The 24,117-nt window shown below is 44.5% G+C and overlaps 1 protein-coding gene across 6 annotated transcripts in view; it reads left to right on the top strand.

Moving 5' to 3' along the window:
* Positions 1-329: 329 nt before the first annotated feature.
* KCTD15 (potassium channel tetramerization domain containing 15) overlaps positions 330-24,117 on the top strand; it is a 44,817-nt gene continuing 21,029 nt past the window's right edge. For 2 of the 6 annotated variants that reach the window (XM_030024831.1, XM_030024830.1), the window contains exons 1-2: positions 6,797-6,909; positions 16,933-17,159. In XM_030024831.1, coding sequence (XP_029880691.1) covers positions 17,131-17,159 — 29 coding nt within the window. In that variant the 5' untranslated portion in view covers positions 6,797-6,909; positions 16,933-17,130. Of the gene's footprint in view, positions 825-1,039; positions 1,366-2,203; positions 2,373-6,733; positions 6,910-16,932; positions 17,160-24,117 lie in introns of those variants that run through there. The other 4 variants (XM_030024828.1, XM_030024826.2, XM_030024827.1 and 1 more) reach the window with 4 other exon arrangements.

The following is a 24,117-nucleotide window of genomic DNA, read 5'->3' as shown; positions in this document are numbered from 1 at the left end:
ATGCCTGGGGAAATATTACATCAGACCAAATGACAATGATTAAAATCAGCTTTTTTCCCCCCCTTCCCCCCCTCTTTTCCTCCTTCTTCTTTTCAGTAAGTCTGTTGAAGGACGTGACAGTGGCCTGATCCTCCCCAACACCGAACCGTTATCCCCCGGCAGGGCCGGGCCGGGCCGGGCTCCGCGGGGCAGCGCGGGGCTCCCGCCCGAACCGCGCCGCGCCGCGCAGCGCGGAGGGGCTCTGCGGGCGGCGGCGCCGGGGGCGCGGGCTGGGGCGCCGGCCGCCTTCCCAGCCTTATTTCATTTTCAAGGGTTGTATTTTATTTTATTCGGGGGGGGGGGGGAATAAATCTGGAGACCTTCACCAAAAGGAGGGAAAAATATCCAATTTTCATCGCAAAATTAGCTAGGGCGAGAGCAAAGGGCTGAGCTAATTGTAGCCTAATCCTCTGCCCTGCAGGCGTTTGCAAAGCCCTGAGCAAGAATTCGCTTTTTTTCCTCCTCTTCTCCCTTCCCTCTGTTATTTAGAGACGGGATTATTGCCTTTCTTCTCATAACAGCCTCGGCAGTTTCATTTAAAGGCTTTCCCCCCCCCCCCACACACACATCCACACACACACGCGCAAAATAAATAGAAAAAAGAAGCAGCAAAAACAGAGAGGAGGAGAGCGAGAGGAGAGCGAGCAGCTTTAAAAATAATAATAATCACAGCAGGATCTGCGGAGCAAAGATAGTAATAAAAGCAAAAAGCTGAGCCCATCCACACACAAACCCAACAGAGCCCAAAGCCAAAGGGGGGCTCGCAGATCTCTTCTGTGCTCAAGGTAAGGAAAGCGGCGGCGGAGGCTCCCGCGGCTGCCCGTGCCGGGGCCGGAGCGCGCAGTGCGCGCCGCGCCGCGCCGTCCTTTGCATTGCATCGCATTGCATCGCATCGCATCGCGCTGCACCGCGCCGCGCGGCACGCTCGCGCCTTCGCTCGCTCGCTCTCTTCCCCCCCCCCTCCTTTTTTTTTTTTTTTTTTTTGGAAAGTGCCTCTTCTTCAAACTAACTCGGCTCTTGGCTCCGGAGGAGAAGCGGCGGAGGGGTGTTTTTTTTAAAGCTACAGGACCCGTTTGCAGCCGCCCCGCTTTGATAGCGCTGTCTCTGTGTGTGTGTGTGCGTGTGTGTGTGTGTGCGCGCGCGCGCGTGTGTGTGTGTGTGTGTGTGTGTGTATGTTTTGTTTTGCTCCGCTCCAGCATGGGCAGCGCCGGCGGAGCCCCGCGGCCCGGGGTGCCCGCGCTCCCGCTGCCGCCCCGGCCCCGGCTCTGAAGACGGCCAAGCCCCAGCGCGGCGGAGGCAGCGCGGCTCGCTCCGCGCTCTCGCATGGTACACGCGGAGCCGCGGCCGCGCCGCGCCGCGGGGGTCGGGCGGGCGGGCGGGCGGCGGGCGGGGTGCCGCGGCGCGGCGCGGCGCGGGGGTGCGCGGGCCGGGGCGCGGGGGCTGGCGGCGGGGCGGCTCGGCACAAAGGGAAGGCGGGCGACAATGGGGAGCGCCGCGTATGGAAAACACGGGCGGGCTGTGAATGAAACTCTGGCGCCAGTGAGAGTGGAAGGCTTGGTTTGGGGTAGACTTCAAACCACTCTAGGCTATAGTTTGCATTTCTGTTCCTGCATGCGATGTGGCACACTTCTGCAAAATTAATACATTAGCCTGGCTAATGCTCACCACCATTGGCTGCGCGGAAAATGTACAGGATCGGGGATTCGGGGTTGGCTTTTTTTTTTTTTTTTTTCCTCTTGCATTCATCTAAGACATCTCCTTTCTTGTTATGTGGGAATAAGTAAAGGACGCCATGTTGTGCTTTTTTTTTTTTTTTTTTTTTGGTTGAATTTTACCTTTGGGCATACAGTGCGTTTAAAAGAAAAAGGCAGAAGTTGAGTGACCGGGTGCGTTGCTTGCTGGTGATTTCCCTGACCAGCAGTAGGGAAAGGCATTTGGGTGACGTGAAACTTGCACTAAATAGACTGGAGACTGCCAGAGATAGGCGGGTTGTGGGGGGGGGGGGGGGGGAAGGAGAAAGCCTTTTTTTTTTTTTCATCTTCTTTTTTTTTTTTTTTTTTGTAACCAGAGCTCCAGAGGGAGCTCCCCCCCCCCCTCCCCTGTAAAAGTTTTGGGCACGATCTCTTCTGTCACTCGGTCCGGTGTTCAGTGAAGCACTGTGGAGGTGTGTGCAAATGTTTCCGGACTTTTAATTTTGGAGCCAGCGAGCCCGAGGTTTGCAGTCTCGCCCTCCCCGCTTTGTCTTTAGGCTCGGTTCCCGGCGTAAGCAGTTGTCTCGGAGTGGCTCTGGAGGCAGACCCGAGCGGTCGCCGTCCCTGTTTGTAGAGACAAAGGTAATTGCCAAGTCTGTAGTTGTGCCCCTCTGGCTGCGCTAAACGCAGGCTGGGGAAACGCAGACGTTGCCATGAAGTCACGGGAGCGCCGGGGTAACTTCTGCCGCCGGTTCCTGCCCCAGAGCGCTGGCGATGGGGCGGTCGGGGGGCCGCGGTGGGTGATTCTAACCCCCAGCTCTCCCGTGGGTCCGCCGGTGAAGAAGGAAGGGTCTCTGGGGAGGGAGAACGGCTTCCCCGAGAACGCAGTCGAGGGAGCAGCCGGGGAGCGGCTGCGGGCGCTGCTCCGGCTGCGGCCGAGCCGGGGGTCCGGCTGCCGGCTGGACCCCGCTCGGCCGGGCTGCGGCCCCGACCTGCCCTCCCTCCGGCTCCCCGGGAGAGCGAGCTGCTTCATGGCAGGTCCTTAAACCTGCCGTTTTCATTTCACGTCTTAAATGTGCATGAAGGAATTAAACTGCACGAGTGAATAACAGCATTAGTTTCAATTAATTTTTATCCTGGCAACAATAAACTTTAGAAACAAAGCGCTTTTACATCCTTAATTAGTCTTGCTTCCCATCTGTAGTCTTTTAAGTGCCTGCTCCTTGATTTAACTTTGTCCCTCCTTCAGAGCCGCCTCCTTTTTCATTCTTTTCCCTTTTTTCTCGTTACCCCTTCCAGACTGCTGCCTGTTTCTTTCCTGCAACCTTTCACCTCCCTTGTCCCTATCTGTCTGCTCTGCTCTGTGCAGTTTATTTCTACTGTATTTTCCCAACATCAACAGCAGTATTGGTTACCATGGCCCCGAGCTATGTGCAGAGGTGGGAAAGCTTCATCCGCCCAAAAGTTCTTACACTTTTGAAGTCTTTCTTTTAGTAGGATCTGAAATGTATCATCTAGAGTGTGTATTAAATGAACAGTATTCCTGAAGGCTTTAGAGCAAGAAAGGCAACACCCTGGAAAATTCTGCAGTCTTTCAGCATTCTCTGCCCTAGGGTTATAGCCCTGGGCACGGAGCTGAATGGAGCTCTTACAACTGCCTTCTGTTTACCTTTTATGGTTAAAATAACAGCTTAGCAAAGAAGCAACTTCATGGAGAAACGATTCAGTGAAATCATCTCAAGCTGTAGCAGCATAGCTAGTTTAATCACCCCTAGAGAGCTGAACAACTGTGAGCACAATGGGACACAAAATCATTTTGTGTGTAAATGAGCATGGCATTGTGATTATTTCACTTTGCATGGGCAAATAGTTTTTACAAGCAGTACTTATGCAGTTAGCTTAGAAAGGCAGAAAAAGATAAGCTGGCTCTGAAAGATCTTGGTGTGTAATGTTTGAAAAACTAAATATTCACATAATTTGGGAATCAGGCTCTATTGATTTTGCCTTCAGCAGGTTCCTGTGTTACTTATTAGAGCAGGGTTATTGCCTGTGCCACTAGTTAGGATGCTGTATCCTGTTGTAGGCGACTAAAGAGCAAGGATTATTTTACATGGTTTAATAAATGAAGTTTGTTAGTGTTTCTGCGATACTTACCCTTAAGGTTTTAATTTTCACATCAGTATTAGAAAATATGTGCATAAAGACTTTCACTGGATAAATACATTTAGGATTTTGCTTTGTGCATAAAATAAGTACATTACTCAGTGTGATGAATTTTAGCTGCGTTTTAGATCAAGAAGAGGAAGGAGTCATAGGAAATAGGGTTACGGTACCTTAAGAAATAGGGGGTATTTATGGTTTTTGGAGCAATAGGAGCGTTTTCAGTGCCCTTTATGTCGTCCTTAGCAATTATGCCCCTTGATAATTTGCTCATACGGAAGTGATTGAATTCCACAACTTCAATAAAAACGTAGGATTCATTTTTTTAATACGAATCCTCTCCAACCAGGGGAAAAGCCTGTTTTTTAATTCCCTTTCTCCTCCCCTCCCCCAAAAAGCCAGTGGCACCTTCAATAAGTATGAAAAGCCATAAAAGTTTGAGAACTATTTTAGCTTTCCAGTGATTTTCTATAATTAAGTGTTTTTTCAACACATGCTCTAGCTGAGAGATGCCAAAAGCAGAGGATTGTTCAAAAGGTCCCTCCAGTGAATAGTATAAATTAAATATCTACTGTGTGAGTATGGCCTCACTGAGAATCTCAGACTCTTTACAGATCAAGGAATTTACTGGTATACTAACATTAAACAAAAATCCTAAGATAGCAGCAGTGTTTAAATATGCACAAATAGATTCAGATCACTTGATCTTTAGCTATCTGTGCATATTTTAAAACTGAAGTCGGTATTTCGAGACAAATGGTTAAATGTAAGATTCGTTTACAGAGGACTGGAAGTCCTTTGATTTCATTTGGAAATTGTTACAAGGGGTGCAGATGAGCCCTAATTAGGCACTTGTTTTGTGAAACTGCGTGAGATTTTATTTCTAAGGCAGCTCTGTACCGCGTGAGGTCTGTACCTTTATCATTAGTGATAATAGTTGGGGTCTGAACAAAGACAGGGTTGACATTCAGCCTGGATCTTCTGACCCTTTCATTTAAGTGAAGGAGTAGAGAGTGAACATGAGTTTACAGTGCTCTTTGGTAAGAAAAAAAAAAAAACAACCTTTGTCTGTGTTGGCAGACAGATGAGGCACCCACAGATAGTAAACACGTCGCTAAAATACTGTAGGTACTTACATACTAAGTTGTTTTTAAAAGTTAGTTCTTTTATTTACGCTGTATGACATATTTACTGAAGATTGCCCACAACAGGCTCTTGTGGGAAACAAGAAAGCAACGTCTTCAGTCATGAAAGGATTCAAGCACTTTCCTTGAAGGTGGTGCTGTAGTAAAAATGTTAATGCCCAATTTCGCATCGGCTGACACAGAAGTCCTAGGACAGAGTTGGTATTTGCTTCGTGTTCAGTGCAGATGTCCGTCCAGCCTCCGAAGAGAAAAGGATGTGGATTCATAATGGGGTGATGTATTTCTGTGCTGTAGATGCAGGAAATTCTTAAGAGCTAACCAAGATGAAATACAGTAAATGGAGATGTTGTGATGACTTTGTGAAGCTGTCCAGATGTATTAAGATTTTTCAGTCCCTTTCTGTATAGCTCAGAATTTTTTTTTTACAAAGAATGTTGCTAATTTTATGTTTATCGAGTGGCGTAGCCAGGCATCTTGTGCAAAATACTGCTAAGAGAAAGGCGAGACGAGCTTTAGATTTCTAAGAAACATTGTCAAAGTAATGTGGGAGAAATGGGAATTCACTTTGCAATGCTGCATGTAAAGTGCTTGTCAGATGTAGGGAAGAGCCTGGATGCTTGGTAGCATGCTTGCAGAACAAAATACCAAGAAAATTAGATTATATTCAGAAATGTCTTCAACTATAATGTTTTGCATGTGTTGCCTTACCCATAAGGGGGAGAATGGATGGACGTTTTCTTAAACTTTTATAAAAGGGTTTTTTTCCGTTTGACATGTATGCCGTCTATACCGATTTAACTGAAATCAGCTTTGAGACACACGTTTCATGCAGAATAAGCTGTGCTTTTCTTACAGAAGGGAATTGAGGAATTTTCTTTTGCTATGGTTGTCCTGTTCATTTCTAAAACATTTCACTATTTTTTGCTTCGTACGTCAGCTGAAGATTTTTGGACTCAATACAGAAATTTCACTAATTTTCAAACGTTTTTAGCGCAGTACACGTTAGGTGGATTGTTGAAATTTGTAATTTCACATGCCAGATTGTACAGCACTTTCTAAAGCGTCTTGTCATGAAAGCATGGGTCAGTTTATATACCTTCCTGTTTTCACTGCTTCCAAGTATTAATTGCTTTCGGTTTGAAAGCTTATTTAGTTCTTTATGTCTTATATTAAGGCTTAACTGAAAATTATCCATTTATTTCACAATTATTGAAAATAAACCAGAAAATTGATCTTAGTTTGATGTGAAATTTACTACAAGTATAAACTAAATGCCTTAGGTACTGAGGAAGTCACTAATTTAGAGGTGTCTCGTTACTGAGACAAACTTGCAAAAACCCCCGAATCCCAATTCACAAATTGGTTATTCGTTTGTCAGGGGATATTTCACATCTAACACATAAGCCCACGACCTTTAATTAGAATTTTGCAGTTTGTTTTATGCCCCTTGAGGCTGACACCTTGAAAAATTTTTTTCTTGATTTCTTATTGCTAATAAGCATCTTTCTCTTCCCCTCTGGTACTTTGAAGAAAATGATGCAAATACACTTAATTACAGTGGTGGCAATAATTTGTTAGCTGAATATGTGATCAGGCAGATGCAAAAATGATCTGATTAGATCTGTGATCACACTGGAAAGAAAGGTAACACACTGCTACATTTAAGAGAAACTGTTCTTTTTTGCCTTCCCTTTGCAGGAGGGAAGAAGCATGTCCCGTCTGTCTCTAACACGGTCCCCGGTTTCTCCTCTGGCTGCTCAAGGAATTCCTCTCCCAGCTCAACTGACCAAGTCGAACGCTCCCGTGCACATCGATGTAGGAGGACACATGTACACCAGCAGCCTGGCTACCTTGACAAAGTACCCAGACTCCAGGTAAGACCTTGGTGTTTTCAGGCTCGCTGCCCATTTCTGTTCCTTGCATGGAAAGAGGCATGTACCTGTGAGGAATATTTCAATGCAAAATACGATTTATTATATATTCACCACTTATGAATAATTCAGTTTCCGATTTATACAGTAACTTCACTGGGGTTCTACAGAAAAAAAAGCCTGTAAAATTTATGTATTATTTAGAGAATCTATTCATTTTCTCTTTCAACGTCTTCTGCACTCTGCCGATACGTTTGAAGCACCTGTTGGTGTGTTGCCCTAGATTATTTCCAACCGTACCAAGCAACTTCTTTCTTTCAGATTTAGGGAGAAAAAAACAAATCCTTTTTTTCTTCCTTAAGAAAATAGAACGACTCTGTTACACTGGGACTAATGGACGCTTCTGTCGGCCAGCCAAAATCCTAACCTCAGTAGTAGCTGTGTGCCCCAGTGTCAGCGGTAATTTCCTCTGGGCAGTGGCCGGCCGACCTGCTCCGTCTGCTTGCAGCTGCAGATTGGATTGAATCTTTGCATGCTTAAAGGTAGCTGATTTGTGCTGGACACGTTGGTGACACATCTGGCAAGATTTGTTTAGATCTGGCCAGTGTCACCTCAGAGTAGACTCCAGATATGCCAAATTATGAGTAGATGTGGCATGAGAGTGTATTTGTGTATATGACATAGAGTCTCTTTATTACTTGCCCGGCTCCCAGTCCCGCGGGGTGCTGGGCACCGGGGGATCCTGGGCAGCGTCAGGCCTATGACGGTAGTGTGGAAGGGACCACTGTGTTAAGCGTTAAAGCACATTCACTGGAGCACTACGTTGAGACATACCTGATCTTGATTTACAGTTACGATCACTAAACCAATTCAGCTTTTTATCATTCAGCCTGCTTATTTTCCAGAAGGGTAAGTGCCTGATACGTAACCAAAAGAAGGTGTGGATGTGCGGTGTCAGGGTGCCCAGCAGACTGGTTGAAGGAGGCACTATTGACTCAAAAGCAAACCAGAGCCCAGGTCAGCAGGTTTCGCTGCCAGAGGTTTTGCTACCTGCATGGCCAGTATTTCCTTAAGGGATAGATGTATTTTTTTTTTTGTATGACAACCAGTGTAAAGCTCTAGTTTCATTTGAAGATTTTTCCTTTAAAAGAACTAGGGAATTTTGCACAGATTTGGCAGGTTCCCAAGCAATAAATGACATTTATGGAGACACCTTGAAACGCCTCTGATGTCATAAAGCATATGGCTGTGATTTCATTCCAAGGAAACAGAGCTGCTGAAATTCTCTATGGAAAAGAAACAATTATTAAAATACCTATATTTTATGGTCAGGCCAAAACAATATGATTTTTCTGGACAGTACCTCTTTAATGATGTCTGTGTGGTACTACTTTAATCATAGAGAAGAAATCTGTTCAGTGGGGAGAGATTTATAACAGAGAAGCAGACAAATGCTTCATAGTGTAAAAAAAGTACAGAGAAGATTCAGCAGTTGTAATAGAGTAGCACATCTGTTTCCACATTTTAAAACATCACTGCTAACACTATTTTTAAAATATGCCCCATATCAGACTTACTTAATAAAAGCTTCAGTTGTGGAAGCTTTGGGAGAATATATCTAAATTCACAGATTTTATTTAAAAAGAAGAGTACTGATCTAAACCCATTTTTTTGCCTGTTTGATAAATAAGTGTATTTTTTCAGATTTTGTACTTTGTTTAAACTGAAAGTACAAAACTGTGACTGACCAGAGCTCACGTGCTGCCTGATGTTTTGCTGTGTACTGTCTTTCATTTGTATTGCTGTGTTATCTCATAAGGCTTGAATGCTTTTTCAGCTGCTCAAACTTCAGTTCTCGCTGGAGTAAGAGCTTACGGGGTGAGACCTGTAAATCACATATTTTTATAGCAAAAGATAACCCTTCACCAGCATCCCCAGGTAGGACATATTGCTACATACATTATGAAGCTGGATGAAGGGTACACCTTATTTTTTTTTTCCTTTTTTAATGTGGTTTTGGGTTTTTTTAAATTTTTTTTTAATTTGTTTTTCTGCAGTGCTGCATAGTAGAGTTGGTTGGTTACCCCCCATTGAGCCTGGCCTTCTCTCATTCCTGGTTAAGGCAAAATACTTGCAATTATTTCAGTGGGGATGGAGCTCCTGATGGTGCTTCGCTGCCCTGGTGTGTATCTTCCGTAAGGCACAGACTCTCTTCGCAGTGGTCTGGCTGGGAGAGGAATCCTGGGTCTCTCACAGGTGCAGGAGGAGGGAGATAGCTTTTCTGAGCAAGACATCTGGAAATAATGCCAGAGCACTGTTAGCTTATGCTCAGAGATAACATGCATGGCCACATATAGAGGCATGGCCATACTCATCTGCACGCAGAGCTTTCTGGATTATTTTGGACAGCGTATTAAACTCTTGGTTTGAGCATCAGTTTAAAAGCTTCAAATCTAAGAAATCAGACAAATTTGTAGATTGTATTTCAGCAAAAGATGTAAGCATATGCTGAAACACTTTCCTAAATCTTAGCTCCAGTCACATAGAATAGTTTGCGCTCACTAAAATTGAAAGCTGTGAGAGTAAACTTCCTGTTCATTCATGTTACAATCTATTTCTTTGTCTGTGCTCCAAAATCCTAAGTGGGCTTTTAGCTTGTAGTATATCCTGTACATGTATGTTTAAGGACACATACAGATTGTGAGCATCTGTATAAATACAGTCAGGGGTATGCATAGACAGAGACATCACATGCTAATAGAAAACAGAAAAAAGAAATCATCAAATCATGTTTATCCTTCCATAGTATTTTGAGGAGGCCCAATCCTGTTAGGTCCTGAACAAACTCAGCTAAGGTTGACTTCAGTGGGAGGGAAGAGCTCCCAGCAGCTTGCCAGATCAGGCCCAGCAGGAGCAAGTATAGGTATGACCAATTCCTGCCTATACCTGCTCTCCAGTCACCCCTCTGGTATGATATAAATTACACCTGACAGCAGGCAGCGTGATACATTTCTTATTGTAATTTGTTAGGATTGACTGTGCTCAGCCCACTTGGCTGGCTCTGCTTGGCTGTTCCCAAGTTATGTGGTTGGCTCTAATTCGGGGAGAGAAAGGACCTGATTCTGGAAGTCTTACTCAACCTGAGTGAATGGCTGGTGATGTGAAGTCAGAGGCCAAATCTTGTATTTCAGTGACCCCAGAGTTGTTTCAGAGTAACTTTGTCAAAGTCTTTGATGTTGTTTGTATATAGTGCAGGTGCTGTGAGAAGAGGATTTGTCCATTGATTAAATTTGCATGAGTAAAGGCCAGATTAGGCATTAAAGGGGGTAGATGCCCTCTTTCCAGTAAATTTTTTAGGGTCTACATAAATTCTGTCATCTAAAAAGGAGAAAACTTGAGCAGTGCACGACTGGTGTGATGAAAGAGAAGAGAGTTAAACAGCCACTGTCGAAGATGGTTTCTAAACCACTCATGCTCACTTTATGCACTATTACACACCTTTCCAGTTGGCTTTTTGAATGAAACACCATTCAAGAAAGCAAGCTGGCCTTTCAGAGGGCGAAAGGCAAGGAAAATGAGAAACATGTAAAAGAAATTGTGATCATCAACAGCATAATGATGGTGGTCACAGAAATTATCTTGGAAATAATATTATTAATCCCTCTTCCTGTAGCTATTTGAGGCTGCTTTCCATGCGTACCCAAATTGCCATTAAAGTTAACAAGCTTTGGAAGTACAAGGAGGCTGATGTCTTACCTGGATCTGAGGCTCAATTTCAATAGTTTATTTTCAGCAAGTTCTCCCACCCAAAGTCCCAACTCTGGTAGTTGTAAATTACAGGTAGAAAGGAAAAAAAAACCACCCTGTTGAATTCAGTCTAGTGACTCTTACCATCAGCATCTTTTTTCTAAAGTAACTGGCTAAGTAGACAAATTATTCATCTTTGAGAGCATTTCCCCTAGAAATTCCATTCATGTTTTCACCCAGAGGACCACTAAAGCAGCCCCTTCACACATTGACACTTGAATATGGATTTATATGACAGATCATAAAGGCTGCAAAACTTCTAGCACATCTATAAAGTGAGTCGCAAATTGTATTTATCCAAGGGAGTGAGACAATTCTTACATTTAAAAAACAAACCCACACCAAAAGTCCAGGCTCCTAACATGCAGTCAGGAATATCCAAAGACATTGCCAGATCCTCCAGTCTTACTCCCACTGAACTCAGTGGCAGACATCTCACTGACTTCAAGTGGAAAAGAACTAGAAGTTCCAAATCCCTGTATACCACAGCAAGTCCCAGCTTCTCGATTTCACTGGAAATTTTGATGTCACTTTGAATTTCTGTTAGAAAGCAGAACAAGATTTTTCATCAGAAGCCTGTCCTTTTCGCAGCCCTGAATAGTGTTTTTAACTCGGAGAATTGCTGTGAGCTCTTTGTGAGTTGTTCTGCTATAAAAGGTAAATATGTTTACCTTACATTCTTGGTTAATTAGTATTTGTTGTATAACCCTCTATTAAAGATAAGTATGTTCTTTTGTTTGAAATGTATTTATAAAAGCTCATGCTTTCTGTGGTGTTAGTTGTGTGACAAAAGTGAGCAGGAATAATTTTAATTGAAGCGTCAGTGTCTAGGCAGGAATAGCGTGGGTACACAGACCCCAGGGACCCTCCCCCTGACAGTCTGCAGTGCACCGTGTTTGGGACCTCTCTGCTCCCAGCCTTTCCTCCTCAGGAACACGGAGCTTTTTGGCGGCCCAAGGCATGCTGAGCCAGTGCTAACAAAGGGCACATCCTGAACCAGCACAGGCTTTATTAACTCTTTCAGAATTAATGACCTTAGCTGTTACAAGACATAGTAGAGTTTTCCAGGCATATCCCTGCCTCACTTTCCTCTGAACTTTTTTGGTGATTTACACAGGAGTCCTGTAAAGCATGTGTGTTCTCCTCTGAATGTTTCCTGTCAAAACAAACTGTCATTCTTGTATAGACCCACCCTCGGACAAGCTCTCCCACCAAGCATGACCTTCTGATTCTAGCTACTCTGTACGTATCTGTGGCTTTTAATTCCTCTACCTTTTCTGCCAGCACCTCCATCTCTCTGCTTGCTGGAGCTCAGCTCTGACACCTGAGATCTGCTTCTCCCCCCTTTTCTGCAGCCACACCAGGCTGGACTGAGGTCAGGGGGATGCTCTTCTCCAAGTTTTAGTACCTCTCTGTTGTCCCTGGCAGAACACGATTGCTGACCCCATATAGCCAGATACAGTGGTTTCATAAGCTCAAACACACCTGCTACCGAGATCTACAAGACAGATTTTCCACATCTTCCTTTACACTAAGGACTCCATACGGGGTCCTGCTCTGCACTTCTTGGGAGGGAGTAGCGAAATTCTTAATTCGGGTATGTTTAGGATATACAATTCTCCAGACTTAGCATACCTGAGAACATCTCACATTTCTTGCTCATGTAGGATCAACCCAGTGTCACTCTTACAATAACTTACTTGCTAATTTCCCATCAAATCTGTGTATTATTGATGTTATTGCCTGAAAACAATGTCCAATTAGCAAATTTTGTCGCTTACCCCATGCTGGCAGTTAAGGTGTAAAGCAGTCCTTAAACAAGGCCTGTACTCTGGACAGGTTAAGTGGAGCGAAGACCAGATTTGTTCGTGATTTGTTCATAACCAGAGACTGTTGGTGGCTGTGAAAGCACAGCACATTCGAGGGCAGGATCCTGGTCTGGAGCAGAAGCTGTGTCAGCTCTCCCGGACCAGCACAGCCTCCTCCTGCCAGCCCCATGCCGCAGCAGTCCTGCACCACCGCGGCATCGGCAGCATTCACCTTGACTTAGGTGTCTCCCAAACCTCTCCATGCCACTGCCGTTCCACACTGCTCACCCACCCAGCATCTGTATAGCGTCTTGTCCCTCTTCAATCCCTCTCCCTTACCTGCACACCCACTAAATGACTCTGTTCTAAGCACAGTGAAGTACATAGGCAGGCATGCTGCCACGGCACATTTCACCCTTCATGAGCTACCACTCTTCCCACCGACGTCAGTTGTTGAGCGCCCAGTTTGTGGGGTGACACCAGGCTCTGACAGTCACGGGCTATGAACTGTTGTTGTGTATTACCCAAAAGGCAAAGAGTTTCTGAGTCAGAGCCAGCAGCCCACGTTCAGGCAAAGCACTACAAAATGCGCCTGCATGTGAGCTGCAGCGCAAAGCTCATTAATTTTAATAGGTATTGTGAACTTAAACCATGCACAGGCTTTAAAGAAAAACACCTGAATAGGCAGGAGCAAGTGTTTTCCCTGCACGTTACAAATGCTCAGAGATGCAGGTTATGGGCACGGTGCATGAGCACTGCGCACACGTAACGACACTGCACACCAGCACGGCAGCTCTGCCGGGAGCAGTGAGCACGCCAGGGCTCCCCGGGACTCTGCCGTTGTTTAAGGCAATCAGGTGTATGCTGCAGATGAGAACAAGTAAAGGAGCTGAAAACCAGAGGTTTTGGCTACATGCAGTGCCTTTTTTGAATTAACGTAAGAATTGTCATGGAGATTAAAATAATTTTTGGTTTCATTTCATGCACCTGCAATCACGCACCTCAAAATGTTTTGAGTGTTTCTTATTTGGTTGTTGACTGGGCAAATCTCTCTTTGGTTTCCAAGAGAGTTTTGACCAGCAGAACCCTTAAGGAAAAAAACCTAAAAAAGGGCCTTTCCCCTTCCCATTATCTGTCTCCCCCCAGTCTGCCTGTGGATGTTGCACTTACCAGAGCTGGAGCAAGCGAAGGAACTCTTATTGCCAGGCTGCTGAATCAGATAGTGTAAAATGAACCCGGGCTGTTGTTTCACAGCTGGAGTGGTAGCTTTGGTGGTAAAGGAGGGTAGTCCCTGTAACACTAATCCTTCACTGAAGTGACCTGGGGAGACAAGAGGGAAGGAATTTATATGGAAACTGATTCTTCAGACCTGTCTGTGTGCACCTCTCCAGGATCTCCTACTAACTGGCATGTAGGGAGCCACAACAGAGCTAAGCTGTCTGCTGTGATAAAGGTGTTTACTCTTTACTGGACTTCGTAACTGCTGCCTTGCCCAGCACAGCTGCTGCCTGGGGACTGCCCACAGGCTCTGGAGAGGAAAGCAAAGTTCACCCTTTGGGAGTACAAATCTTACTGTAATTGGGTGTTGAGATTGTGGCCCTGTTGATGAATGAATTATTTGTGTGTTTACTTAGAATATTTGATGAAATGTGCAAGAAAATACTGCCTAGCTAGTCCCTGATGAACACTTTTTCAGAAATTATCGTTTCTCTGTATACATTTACAGCCTGGGTTGTGTGGAGTTCTAGGCATAAACGGGTATTACAGCATTGAGGAAGGGACAGACCAACCTAGTCATGGAGAGGAGAAGATAGCAAATGAACACTTGTCTGACTTACAGAAATAAAGTTATGGCTGTAGTGCTACGCCTGGCACAGGCTGTTCAGAAAACCTGAATTTGAGAAAATTGTGCATTCCTGTCTAGATACTAGCTTATTCGGCTGGGCTAGTCAACAGGAAGAACAGGCATCTCCATGCAACTTGTGCAGCCTGGCTGTGATCAAGAGGGATGTCACTTACAGCCTCTGAGAGGAGTCCAGAAGATGAATGTTGAACAGTGGCTCCAGTACCTTCAGTGTGAAACCCAGCTAACCTTGTCTTGTTTTCTGCTCTTCACTTTCTTCTTCTGCAGTGATAACATGCCTGTAGCTGAGTTACACTTAACACATTAGTAATTCCCACCCTTCCTGCTTACAACAGGTTGAAAACTAGTCTGGTTTGTTAAAACTCACAAGGAGAAGCCAGCAGACAAGGAGACCAAAAATTCAACCTTTTTTTGTTTAGCACTCCATATTTATAGCAGTTTCTGAGGTTAGTTAGTCAAGTACTTCATCATTTCTTTCACTGCTACTTTTGCTTACCACTCACCTGACAGGGTACTTTGGTGCCAGCAGCACAATTTAAGTATTTTTTTCAGCAGCCATTTTCAGGGCAGTACATGAAAAAGCATTAACAGCCTATTTTGAGAAAACCACTCCCATAGAATGCTGTAGAAGCAACCTGTCTCCTCCTTTTATGTGCTGCTAGTGGAGGCTGTTTCCTGCCAATGACCATGGTGTAAAGTACTGCACCTGTGCTCGGGTTCACAGGGGTAGCAGCTTCACACTTAAAGCAAAGGGGAAATCTCCTTTATTGATCACTTCTTCATGTGATGTGCATCCAGTTCCCTCATCATGGAGGGAGCATGGAGAGGAGTTATGTAAAGATGCGGATTCAGTAGCTTTGTACTGGAAATCATGTTGTGAGGTCACAGCAAACCACCGTACCTCTTCATATTTGGTCTTTGAATATATGTCAGTGGTGTTTGTCTTTTGATTTATAAAGACCCTGCAATGGCGAGTAGACCTGGTCTGCTTAGGGGGATATTTCATGAACTACTTAGGAAGTTTATAAAACAGACTCCCTAGATTATGAAGCAAGGGGGTATCTGTTTCGTAAGGAACATGTTATGAAATGAATTTGTCTCTAGGCCTAACTTAATTATTTTAACAATCCCACTGGTGGTTGTCGTAGGTGTCGTTCTGTGTATATATTGTGACCTACATGCTTGTGATCATTTATGAAATCTAAGATTTAAAAATACATTGGACCTTATTAATTCCTTGCCTACTTTTACTGAAATAAATGGAGGTGGTTTGGATATTGGTACATTGGGCCAAATCTCTCTTCCAGTGAAGTCAATGAGAGCTTTACCATAAGCTTAAATGAAAACAAAATAAGCCCTATTTTTCTAGAAAAGTGGCCTAGTAATAAACCTGGCCAAAAGAATCCATAGCATAACCCTGTTGTCCTCTGTGGAGTTACACCAGGGATGTATATGGATGTGATGTGTGGAGAGGAGTTACGAGGAGCTGAACATTGTAGTAAGATGCTTCTGCTGGGTATCTACGGTATTTGGTCTCAGAAACATCTGAAGGTGTAAAACCAACAGGCAAATGAAGACAAAGCATCATGCACTTACGGCTGCGTGCACATACCTTTCCTAGTCAGACGGCCTTCCCAAAGAGATGACTCCACTGGTTTTGAAGGAATTACTCCAAATTTTTACCTTTGTAACTGAAATCAGAATTAATCTATTCACGGGTTAATAAAATCTTTAAGAACAAAGTGCATATTTAAATAGAAGAAATATGCAGGCATGGAAACACAGGATTCATATGTGAAAGCTTAAGGGAGGCTAGATCTCTCAAGCACAGAGTAACAAGATGGTGTGGAGGATGCCAGGCTGTAGCTGATACAGGTCATGCTCCATGCTGCTGCTAGCCACATTGACTTTGCCAAGTTTCTCTGTTACATGAAATATAATAAATTGATGAGTATACCTAGTCCTTGCAGCACATCAGCTTGTTCCCTTGTGAGGTACTGACATTAAATGCATAATCTGGTGACTGAAACAGGTAAGTATTGTCAGTCACTCTTATTCCTGGTATAACTCCATTGATACAGAGTTACACCAGGTTCGTGGCTCTCCTAACCCAATTTGATAGCTGGGAGAAGCTGCAGAGCTGGAATTAAACTCCAGAGTTACAAACTCATATCTCCGTGCTCTGTCCACCAAACTGTCTATTCCTTCACCTCATTTGCTGTGATTAGCATGTACTTCCAATCTTTTGATGCTTTAAAAAGAAATGACACCTGTAAACATTTTAGAGGGGTTTGTTTTTAGTTTTTACCTGATTTGCTCTCACTTGAAACTCTGCCAGGCAGGATGGCTATTGGCTTCGCATGCGTGCACGATTGCATTCCTTATTGATGCAGTCACTGTGACGACAGCCTGCCTGTCAGAGCTGGGCACCAGGACAGATAGGCTGAGCAGAGGTATTCCGGTGTTCACCTGTACTGTGTTGATTTCACTCTACTGCAGTATGGTATGCATTCAAAGGCTAAAATTGCTGCTTTTTTATCTGCTGAGGACCACATAAAGCAAAACCTGAAAGGAGTCCTGCACGTGGATGCTGGGAAGCTATTATGCAGCATTTGCACCGTTACTCTTGGTCAGACTCAGAAGGGATCAGTTGGCAAGCATTGGAAACTGAGATTTGCACCGTAAAGCTGAAACGCTGAAGGAATCCCAGTCCAAAGGGCAGGCTCCCGTTACGCCTCTCTCCTAATGGAGTGCAGATGCTACCAGTGCTGCAGGTAATCCATTTAGATCTGGTAGACGCTTTTGCAGCAGCAAATCTCTCTCTCTCTCGAGAAAGCGGACAATGAAAACCAGGGACTCTTTTTAACCTCTTTGGTGTCATACTGTGTTGTGCCAACAAGTTGTACCAGTATGATTTACACCAAAGGCTGCAGCTTTGGCATTTGGGGAATGTGGTGTGCCTTCCAGGAGACCGCTGCCTAAATTCTGCCATTGCAAAACTTACATGCAGTTCCGTGGACAAATTTGGCTAGTGGAACTCCATGAGAACCAGTAGATGACAATAGAGAAACTGGGTCCTCTGCTTGTGCTGGGGTTGTCTGGGAGGGAACGAGGGCTGAATTTGGGCCAGTAGTACTTAACACTGCTGTTGAATGAGGAAAAAAATTCAATGACCGCTTTTTAATCTTACAGAGGGAAAAAAAAAATCACACATGGATTTGTAACCAGTTCCAAACATATTTCCTCTTCTGTTCACATCCAGTTGTATTCTGTTTGCAGACACAAGGGTTAAAGCGGGGGCCTGCTTCTGCTTTCAATTAAATCAAAGGATGTTTTGGCCTTGACTTCACTGGGACCAGAATCAAACCCATGACCACAGTATTGTATTTAAGAATGAATCTCTTGCAGTCACATAAAAAAGCCAGGTTCAGCTTTCAGTGTCTCATCAGAATCCAACAGTTAATGGTTTTCTTATTATTTTAAAGTTTTTGCCAAGCTTAATTCTGTAGGGCAAGTGTCCTCTGTGCAGCAGGTGTATTGCTGTCTCCTTCCCAGGTGCGGGTTCCCTCTCTGTATCCCCTCGACAGGGGCTTCCCCTTTTTTCAGGAACGTGGCCATGGAGCCAGGCTCTTCCCAGCGGACATGTCAGCAGGTCGCTTCCTCTCTGTCCATGCTCTCCGGCTGCAGTAACAAAAAACCTACTGGAAATTCCTCTTCGCTTCTGCCTTTCATCTGCCAGTGGCTCGGGCTGACCAGCAAAAACTGTTAGATGAGTCTTCCTACTTAGTGTGGATATATGGGTTTTGGTGGTTGTTTTCCCTTCAAAATAGCTTTTTAACAAATCTTTCTTGATGTGTTCAGTTTCTTTAAGTGAACAGCCAGGAAAAATATGTTGGGTACAGCTTAATCAAATGTAAGAATAAACAGGAGCATCATTCATTCATCATTTTAAGCGTGATAACAGAAATACAGATAGAGAGAACTGGATGCAACTTCCCAATGACATGCATGCTTGTAGAGAATTATAACCAGTTACCGTCTGCCTGTAACTCCCCACAATGTCTTTGTGCCAGAGTAAGTGGTGATGTGAGCTGTACTGGAGGTGTATAGTAGTATAATTGCAGCAGTGTTACGTTCTGGGACTGGGCAAAATGGGTGTAGTTTACTCACTCGAGGACAGAAGGATGGGCTGCAGGAAAAGCAAATAGAGGAAGAATGTAAGATAAGCCCTTTTTTCCGTATTACCATTCTCAGCAACAGAAGAGCTTTACCAGTTTAGCAAATTGGCATACCAACCAAATGCCCAAGCAGCGTGGGCAGCTTCTTTTAAGCAGAAAGCTGATTTATCACTACCCAGAGAGGCTGGTATCATTCCTGTTTACAGCAGTGGAGAGTGTCCCGGTGCAGCGGAGGCTGGTGTGGGCACTGTGGGTCGCCAGGTGTTCCTGCTCATCCCAGAGAGTGCAGTGCTGCGGACTCCCGGGCAGCCTGTGTCTGGGAACTTTTTCCTGTAGATCTGGAAATAAATAAAAGAATCGTAGGAAAAAGCTGCTCAGCTTTCATATGTCTGGGATCAGAAGTAAAGGGCTGTGGCTTGAGCAGATCAAGTATTCTAGCTGTTTACATGAGCAGCAGGTACCAAAGTGAATGTATTAGCTGTCACCATTTACACTTTATAAAAGGTTGTGCAGCCCTTGAGTATCCGTCCCGCTTTCTCCTGCCGTGTACTGAAATGTACTGGTTTCACAGCACCCACACATGCAAAGGATGCGGAGGGCCAGCCTCTCGCCCTGAAAGGTAAATGAGTTACATTTGAAGTTTTCCCTGACTTCACTGAGTCCCCGGTGGGAGTTTTGCTCTTGACTTCAATGAGCGAGGATTTAGCCCATTTATATTAAAATGTAACTAGTATCTGCATGTTTTCCAACCTCCCAGCATGCCCAGTTGTACAAGGGTGATGGTAATGGAAGTAGTGTCCAGATCTAGCCAGATTTGAAAATCCTAGTAAAAATACTGAGTTAGCTTCCACTTGGAGTTACAGCAAATAGGTGAGCAGCAAGAGAGCTGGCATTTGGTGCAATGCTGTTCTCATCAGGGCCCTCATAGCACCATGATTTAGGGGGAAGGGATGGTTAAAGGAATAGCAAGAAAAGGCTTGTATAGGCAGGAATGTTTTATTTGAATTGTGCATCTTCTCATGTATTAACAACTTAATTCTGTTGACTGCCCGCAACTCCCACAGAGTTTGAACTGAAATGCAGTTCTTGCAGGACTGGGACCTTTGGGAAACTAAGATGCTAGTTTAGGAGTTAATTTTAAATTGAAGAATTTTTGTTCCTGCATTGATTTTCATGGCCAAAATTCAGTGTAAATTCTCTGTTGAGAAAACATGAAAGGCCAAGAACCCTCGCAGGGCTGAAATCAGAGCAGCAGCAACAATGGCATAATAAAAACAGGATACTTTTGCAATATAAATTTGTATTAATATTTTTAATCTTCGCTAACTATTTAAACAAAAGTTCAGTTAGAATGAAGGAAAAGACACAAGAAGAGCAAAAGTAACCTGAACTTTATACTGGAAAAAATGATAGTACTGGAAGTCCAGCTAACATGTGCTTCTTTAACTTCAAAAGTCCACAATTTAAAATAAAGAGAGGAATTCTCAAATAGATAGGTATAACCTACAATGTGTGAACTTCTGTGCAGGTACCTGGGCTTTGGCGTATTTCACTGAAAGGGTAATATTTAGCTCCTACCGTTAACAAGTTCTGTGTTTTGAGGGTGCACATTATATTGTAATATTATTTGGTTACTTCTATTAAAAATATGCAAGTCAGCCAGACTCTGCCCTTCTCACTCTTCCCTAGTAGTTACTGCTTGTTAGGAATACGGTTGGCAGAACTGGCCTATCTTGAACTACAGTAACTGCAACCTCTCCGCTGGCGTTGGGCTGCCATGCATCTGCACACCTGCCATGGTCAAGGCCTCTGTTCTGGTTGTGATTACTCCAGAGCAGCTCAGCCAGTCCAAATGAATGCAAACGGTATGATTAAGCATCAAAAAATAATGGGAAGCTGTTTGTCACTGTCCCTGTTACAAAGGATGAACAAGCTGTGTCAGTGGCACGTAGGGAACTTTTAATGGAGAAATGCAAATTGTACCTGTATTTGAAAGTTACATTTTTTTCTTGTTAAGCACAGCAAATGCATTTCGTGACTGACAACTTAAATAAATGTGGTGGGGTGCTGATGTGTGTAGCGAATGAGTGCCGTTCTGTCTGTATGTGTCTGCTTATCCTGCCTATAAATGTGGTTATATGCTGAATGCAATGAAAGGATTCGTAATACAGCAATTAACATACTAGAAACTGTTTGTTTAGTGAAGTCTTTTTATAGCTGTTAAAATAACACACTAAAATATACAAACACTACTTTAATAAGGCAAAATAAAATCACTAGCCTGATGGAGAGCTGGATTCTGCCACCGTTACTCATGGCTAAGCAGTGCTTTGCTCCTGAGCCGTTGACTCCCCGTGAGACAGGTGGCAGAAGCATGGTGCTGGGGAGCAAACATGGCGCTTATAAATTTGGGATGAGTAGCTAGTGCTGATGGGCCTAGTCCCAGTATCCCAATGAGGTGAAGGGCTTAGGGTTATTACCCTTGTAAACCTGGTGGGAATGAAAAGCCTGGAAAGGAAAGCTCATGGGAGCCTCAGTTACCTTAGTTGCTTGTCTGCTCGTTGTAATTGTTTGACCACTCCTCCTTCTCCCTCAAGACCTGATGGGATGCTTGGCCACACAGATGTAAGACCAGGGTGGCTTTTGACTACCAAGAGAATTTTTTAATGCAGGAAAAGACACTGGCTTCTCTATGTGGGATTAGTGTTTCCAGTTTCTTGTTTTAACTGCTAATTTATGTATAGGCGCTACTGTCTCTACAAATTAAAAAATAAGTGTCATATATCAAAATCTAAAAATACATGTATATTTCCATGAAATTATATATCAAAGTCACCCGCCAGAGTGTCTTAAGTGTGGAGATGGGCTGTTAACAACAGGCGGAAGAGAAGGAGCTGTAGGATCTCTTATCCTTACCATGAATGCTTTGTGATATTTCAAAAATAGTAGGTAATTTCCACTTCAGTGGACTTTAATTGATAGTAACAGAGAACTGAAAACGTAACTGTCCGTACCCTTGTTTTAATGACAAAATCCATTACATACCTGACTTTGCTTTTTAGTGATGGTATAAAAAGAGGAAAAAAAATCCTTCCAGAACTTCCTAAGAATGATTCTGTATAGTAGATGATAATGTTCTTTATGGATTACAGACTTTTAAAAATACATGTTGATACTATATAGACTAGCTCTGATCTATTGCAAAAATGGATGTTCTAGCCTGGACAGCAAAATATGAAGCATTAAATCTAGGTACTAGATCCTGCAGTTCCTTCAGTTTCTTATTAGTTAATAAGTGTAATATGCTTCAAAAGCACCGCGAAGTGAGCATATGGGTCAAAAAACTCCTGTGGCATTCCAGGATTGGAAGGTTATAGGAACAGGAATTCTGTTCCTATATTGAACAGAATATATTCCAGGAACAGGAGGTTATAGGAATTGGAGATGGATAAACCTGTTATTTTGTGAGTTACCTCCTCCATCCCTCTGCAGAGATCGGACTGTACTACTTGATGCTCTCTCCTTGTTAAAAATTGAGAGAGGCGTTTTAGGGTTACAGGCTTTAGTATCTCCATTTGGTTCTCACAGGTCAGTTTTGTACTTGAGCATCTGTGGTCACTCGCTTGTGCCAGCAGGATTGAAGGGTATGGGGCCGAACGATGCCTGTATGGGGCCAGGCAGTGCCTGTAGGATGCTGGCATCTGAGGCTGCCCCGCTGAAATGCGGGTGCTCACCCTGGTCTTGTAGGAGTGGTGGGAGAAGGAGTTGGTGGTCGGAGCGGCTCGAGCACTCGCGGAGTGGAGACCTGCCTAACACTGCAGGCTTGCTGCCTGCGCTCCATTTGGGACTGGATGCTGATACCTGATCTGGGCTTACTTAGGCCAGAAACCCCCTTTGGGGCACCTCTCTGTGTCCTCAGGCACATGAACCGGCCCCAAAGCACACGTGGCTGCTTGGATTTCATAGTTTGCAGAGCAGCAGTTTATACCCCCAATGTAAGACTCAGACTCCCAGCCCCCTCCCCCCCAAGCTTTTTCCCATCACTGTACAAATAAAATGTTTAAAAGATGCTTAAAACAAAATTCTCCCCGGCTGAAACAGCCTCCAAGCCAAGTGTACGCCTGAAGCAATCCAAGGTGGTCAAGATGTTATCTTTGATTAAAATGGAAACTGTGGCAGAGCCGTAAGGGCGAAGCCCACACGGAGTTTCTTCAGCGTACCGCAGCCAGGTCGTGTGTGTGCAGACCTGCGCTGTAGACGGTGCCTGTCCTTAGCGCTATTTTCCCATAATTGGAGAAGGGCTTAAAATCACTGGTCAGGTAGCAGGGTGTGAAGGTACGGTATAACCATACAACAGAGCTTTGTTTATGGACTTTCACGCTAATTATAGCTGAAGTTTTAAATTGAGGCAGATCAGAAAACCTACTGCACCCAGATGCAACCTTTAGCCACGTTCCTCGCTGTACAGGGCGTGAGGGAGCATGTGTCCTGGCAGAGACAATGTTTTAACATCTCTCCCTCATAACTACTGTCAGGCCAGAAGGCAGAAGACACCCGTTTGCTGCTCGGCTGGGTTATCCCTGTCCTCCTTTGGCTAGCCCTGCCTGCTTTTCAGACAGGTTGGGTGTTTTAACCTACCTCCCTGAGGAAAGCAGCTGCAGGTGCTTTCTCCATTACAGTTTGCTTTGCTAGGAACTTGTACACAAACCCAATCAGTTTTACGGTAAAAATAATGGAAGTATGAAAAACACTACTGTAAAGACCTGGCAGCATTGTCCACTGCCCACCTCAGAGCGTGCTGCTGCAGCTGCGGTGTAGCAGCGCCAGCAGAGAGCCAGCTCCTGGCATACTGGCGTTGGGCTGGGCGCAGCCGCTCCAGCGGCTTTCTGCTGTTCTTTCCCAGCAGTTACTGTCTTGGGATGGGACAAGTAGCAGACTTAGACATAGCTACGCAGGCAGCAGTGCCAGACACAGTGTAAGGCACTCTGGTCTCTTGAGCACCTGTGCTCTAATTCACAGCACTTTTTCTCTTCCAAGCAGATAACAATATCTATCCTACCCACCTTGAGCAAATAATATAAGAGATAAGCAGCACTGTTTGTGCTCAGCAGCAATGGCTGGACTCTGCTCATACACCTGGGACGCTTTGCTAACATGTCGCGTGGGGCAGTTTCAGGTCATGCTCAGCGTCCCGGCTCTAAACAACCCTCTTTCTCCAATCTGTGGCATGTCCCACAACCACCTCCTCCTCTTCCTCCAGCTCCACAGCAATGCCCAACAGCCAAGTACGACTGACAGCTGCCATACAAAATGCAGGGAGAGCTGCAGAGCTCGTGTCAGCTTCACGGTGCATTTGCACTGAGCGGAGCAGGCGGATGCACGGAGAAGCGGTAGGTACAGCAGAGGGTACTGAGTGGAGCACAGACCTGCGTGCTTGCAGGATGCACAGACGGGCGTTTCTCTCTCCCTCCCCTCTCCTCCCATGAAATTAGGAGAGAGACACGTTTTAATGACAGCTTGCTGAAATGTGCACTCCCTGCTGATTTGACATTGG

This window comes from Aquila chrysaetos, chromosome 9 (assembly GCF_900496995.4).
Source record: "Aquila chrysaetos chrysaetos chromosome 9, bAquChr1.4, whole genome shotgun sequence".
Taxonomy (NCBI): Eukaryota; Metazoa; Chordata; class Aves; order Accipitriformes; family Accipitridae; genus Aquila; species Aquila chrysaetos.
Note: the sequence above shows the minus strand (reverse complement) of the source record. Positions and strands in the feature narration are given on the sequence as shown.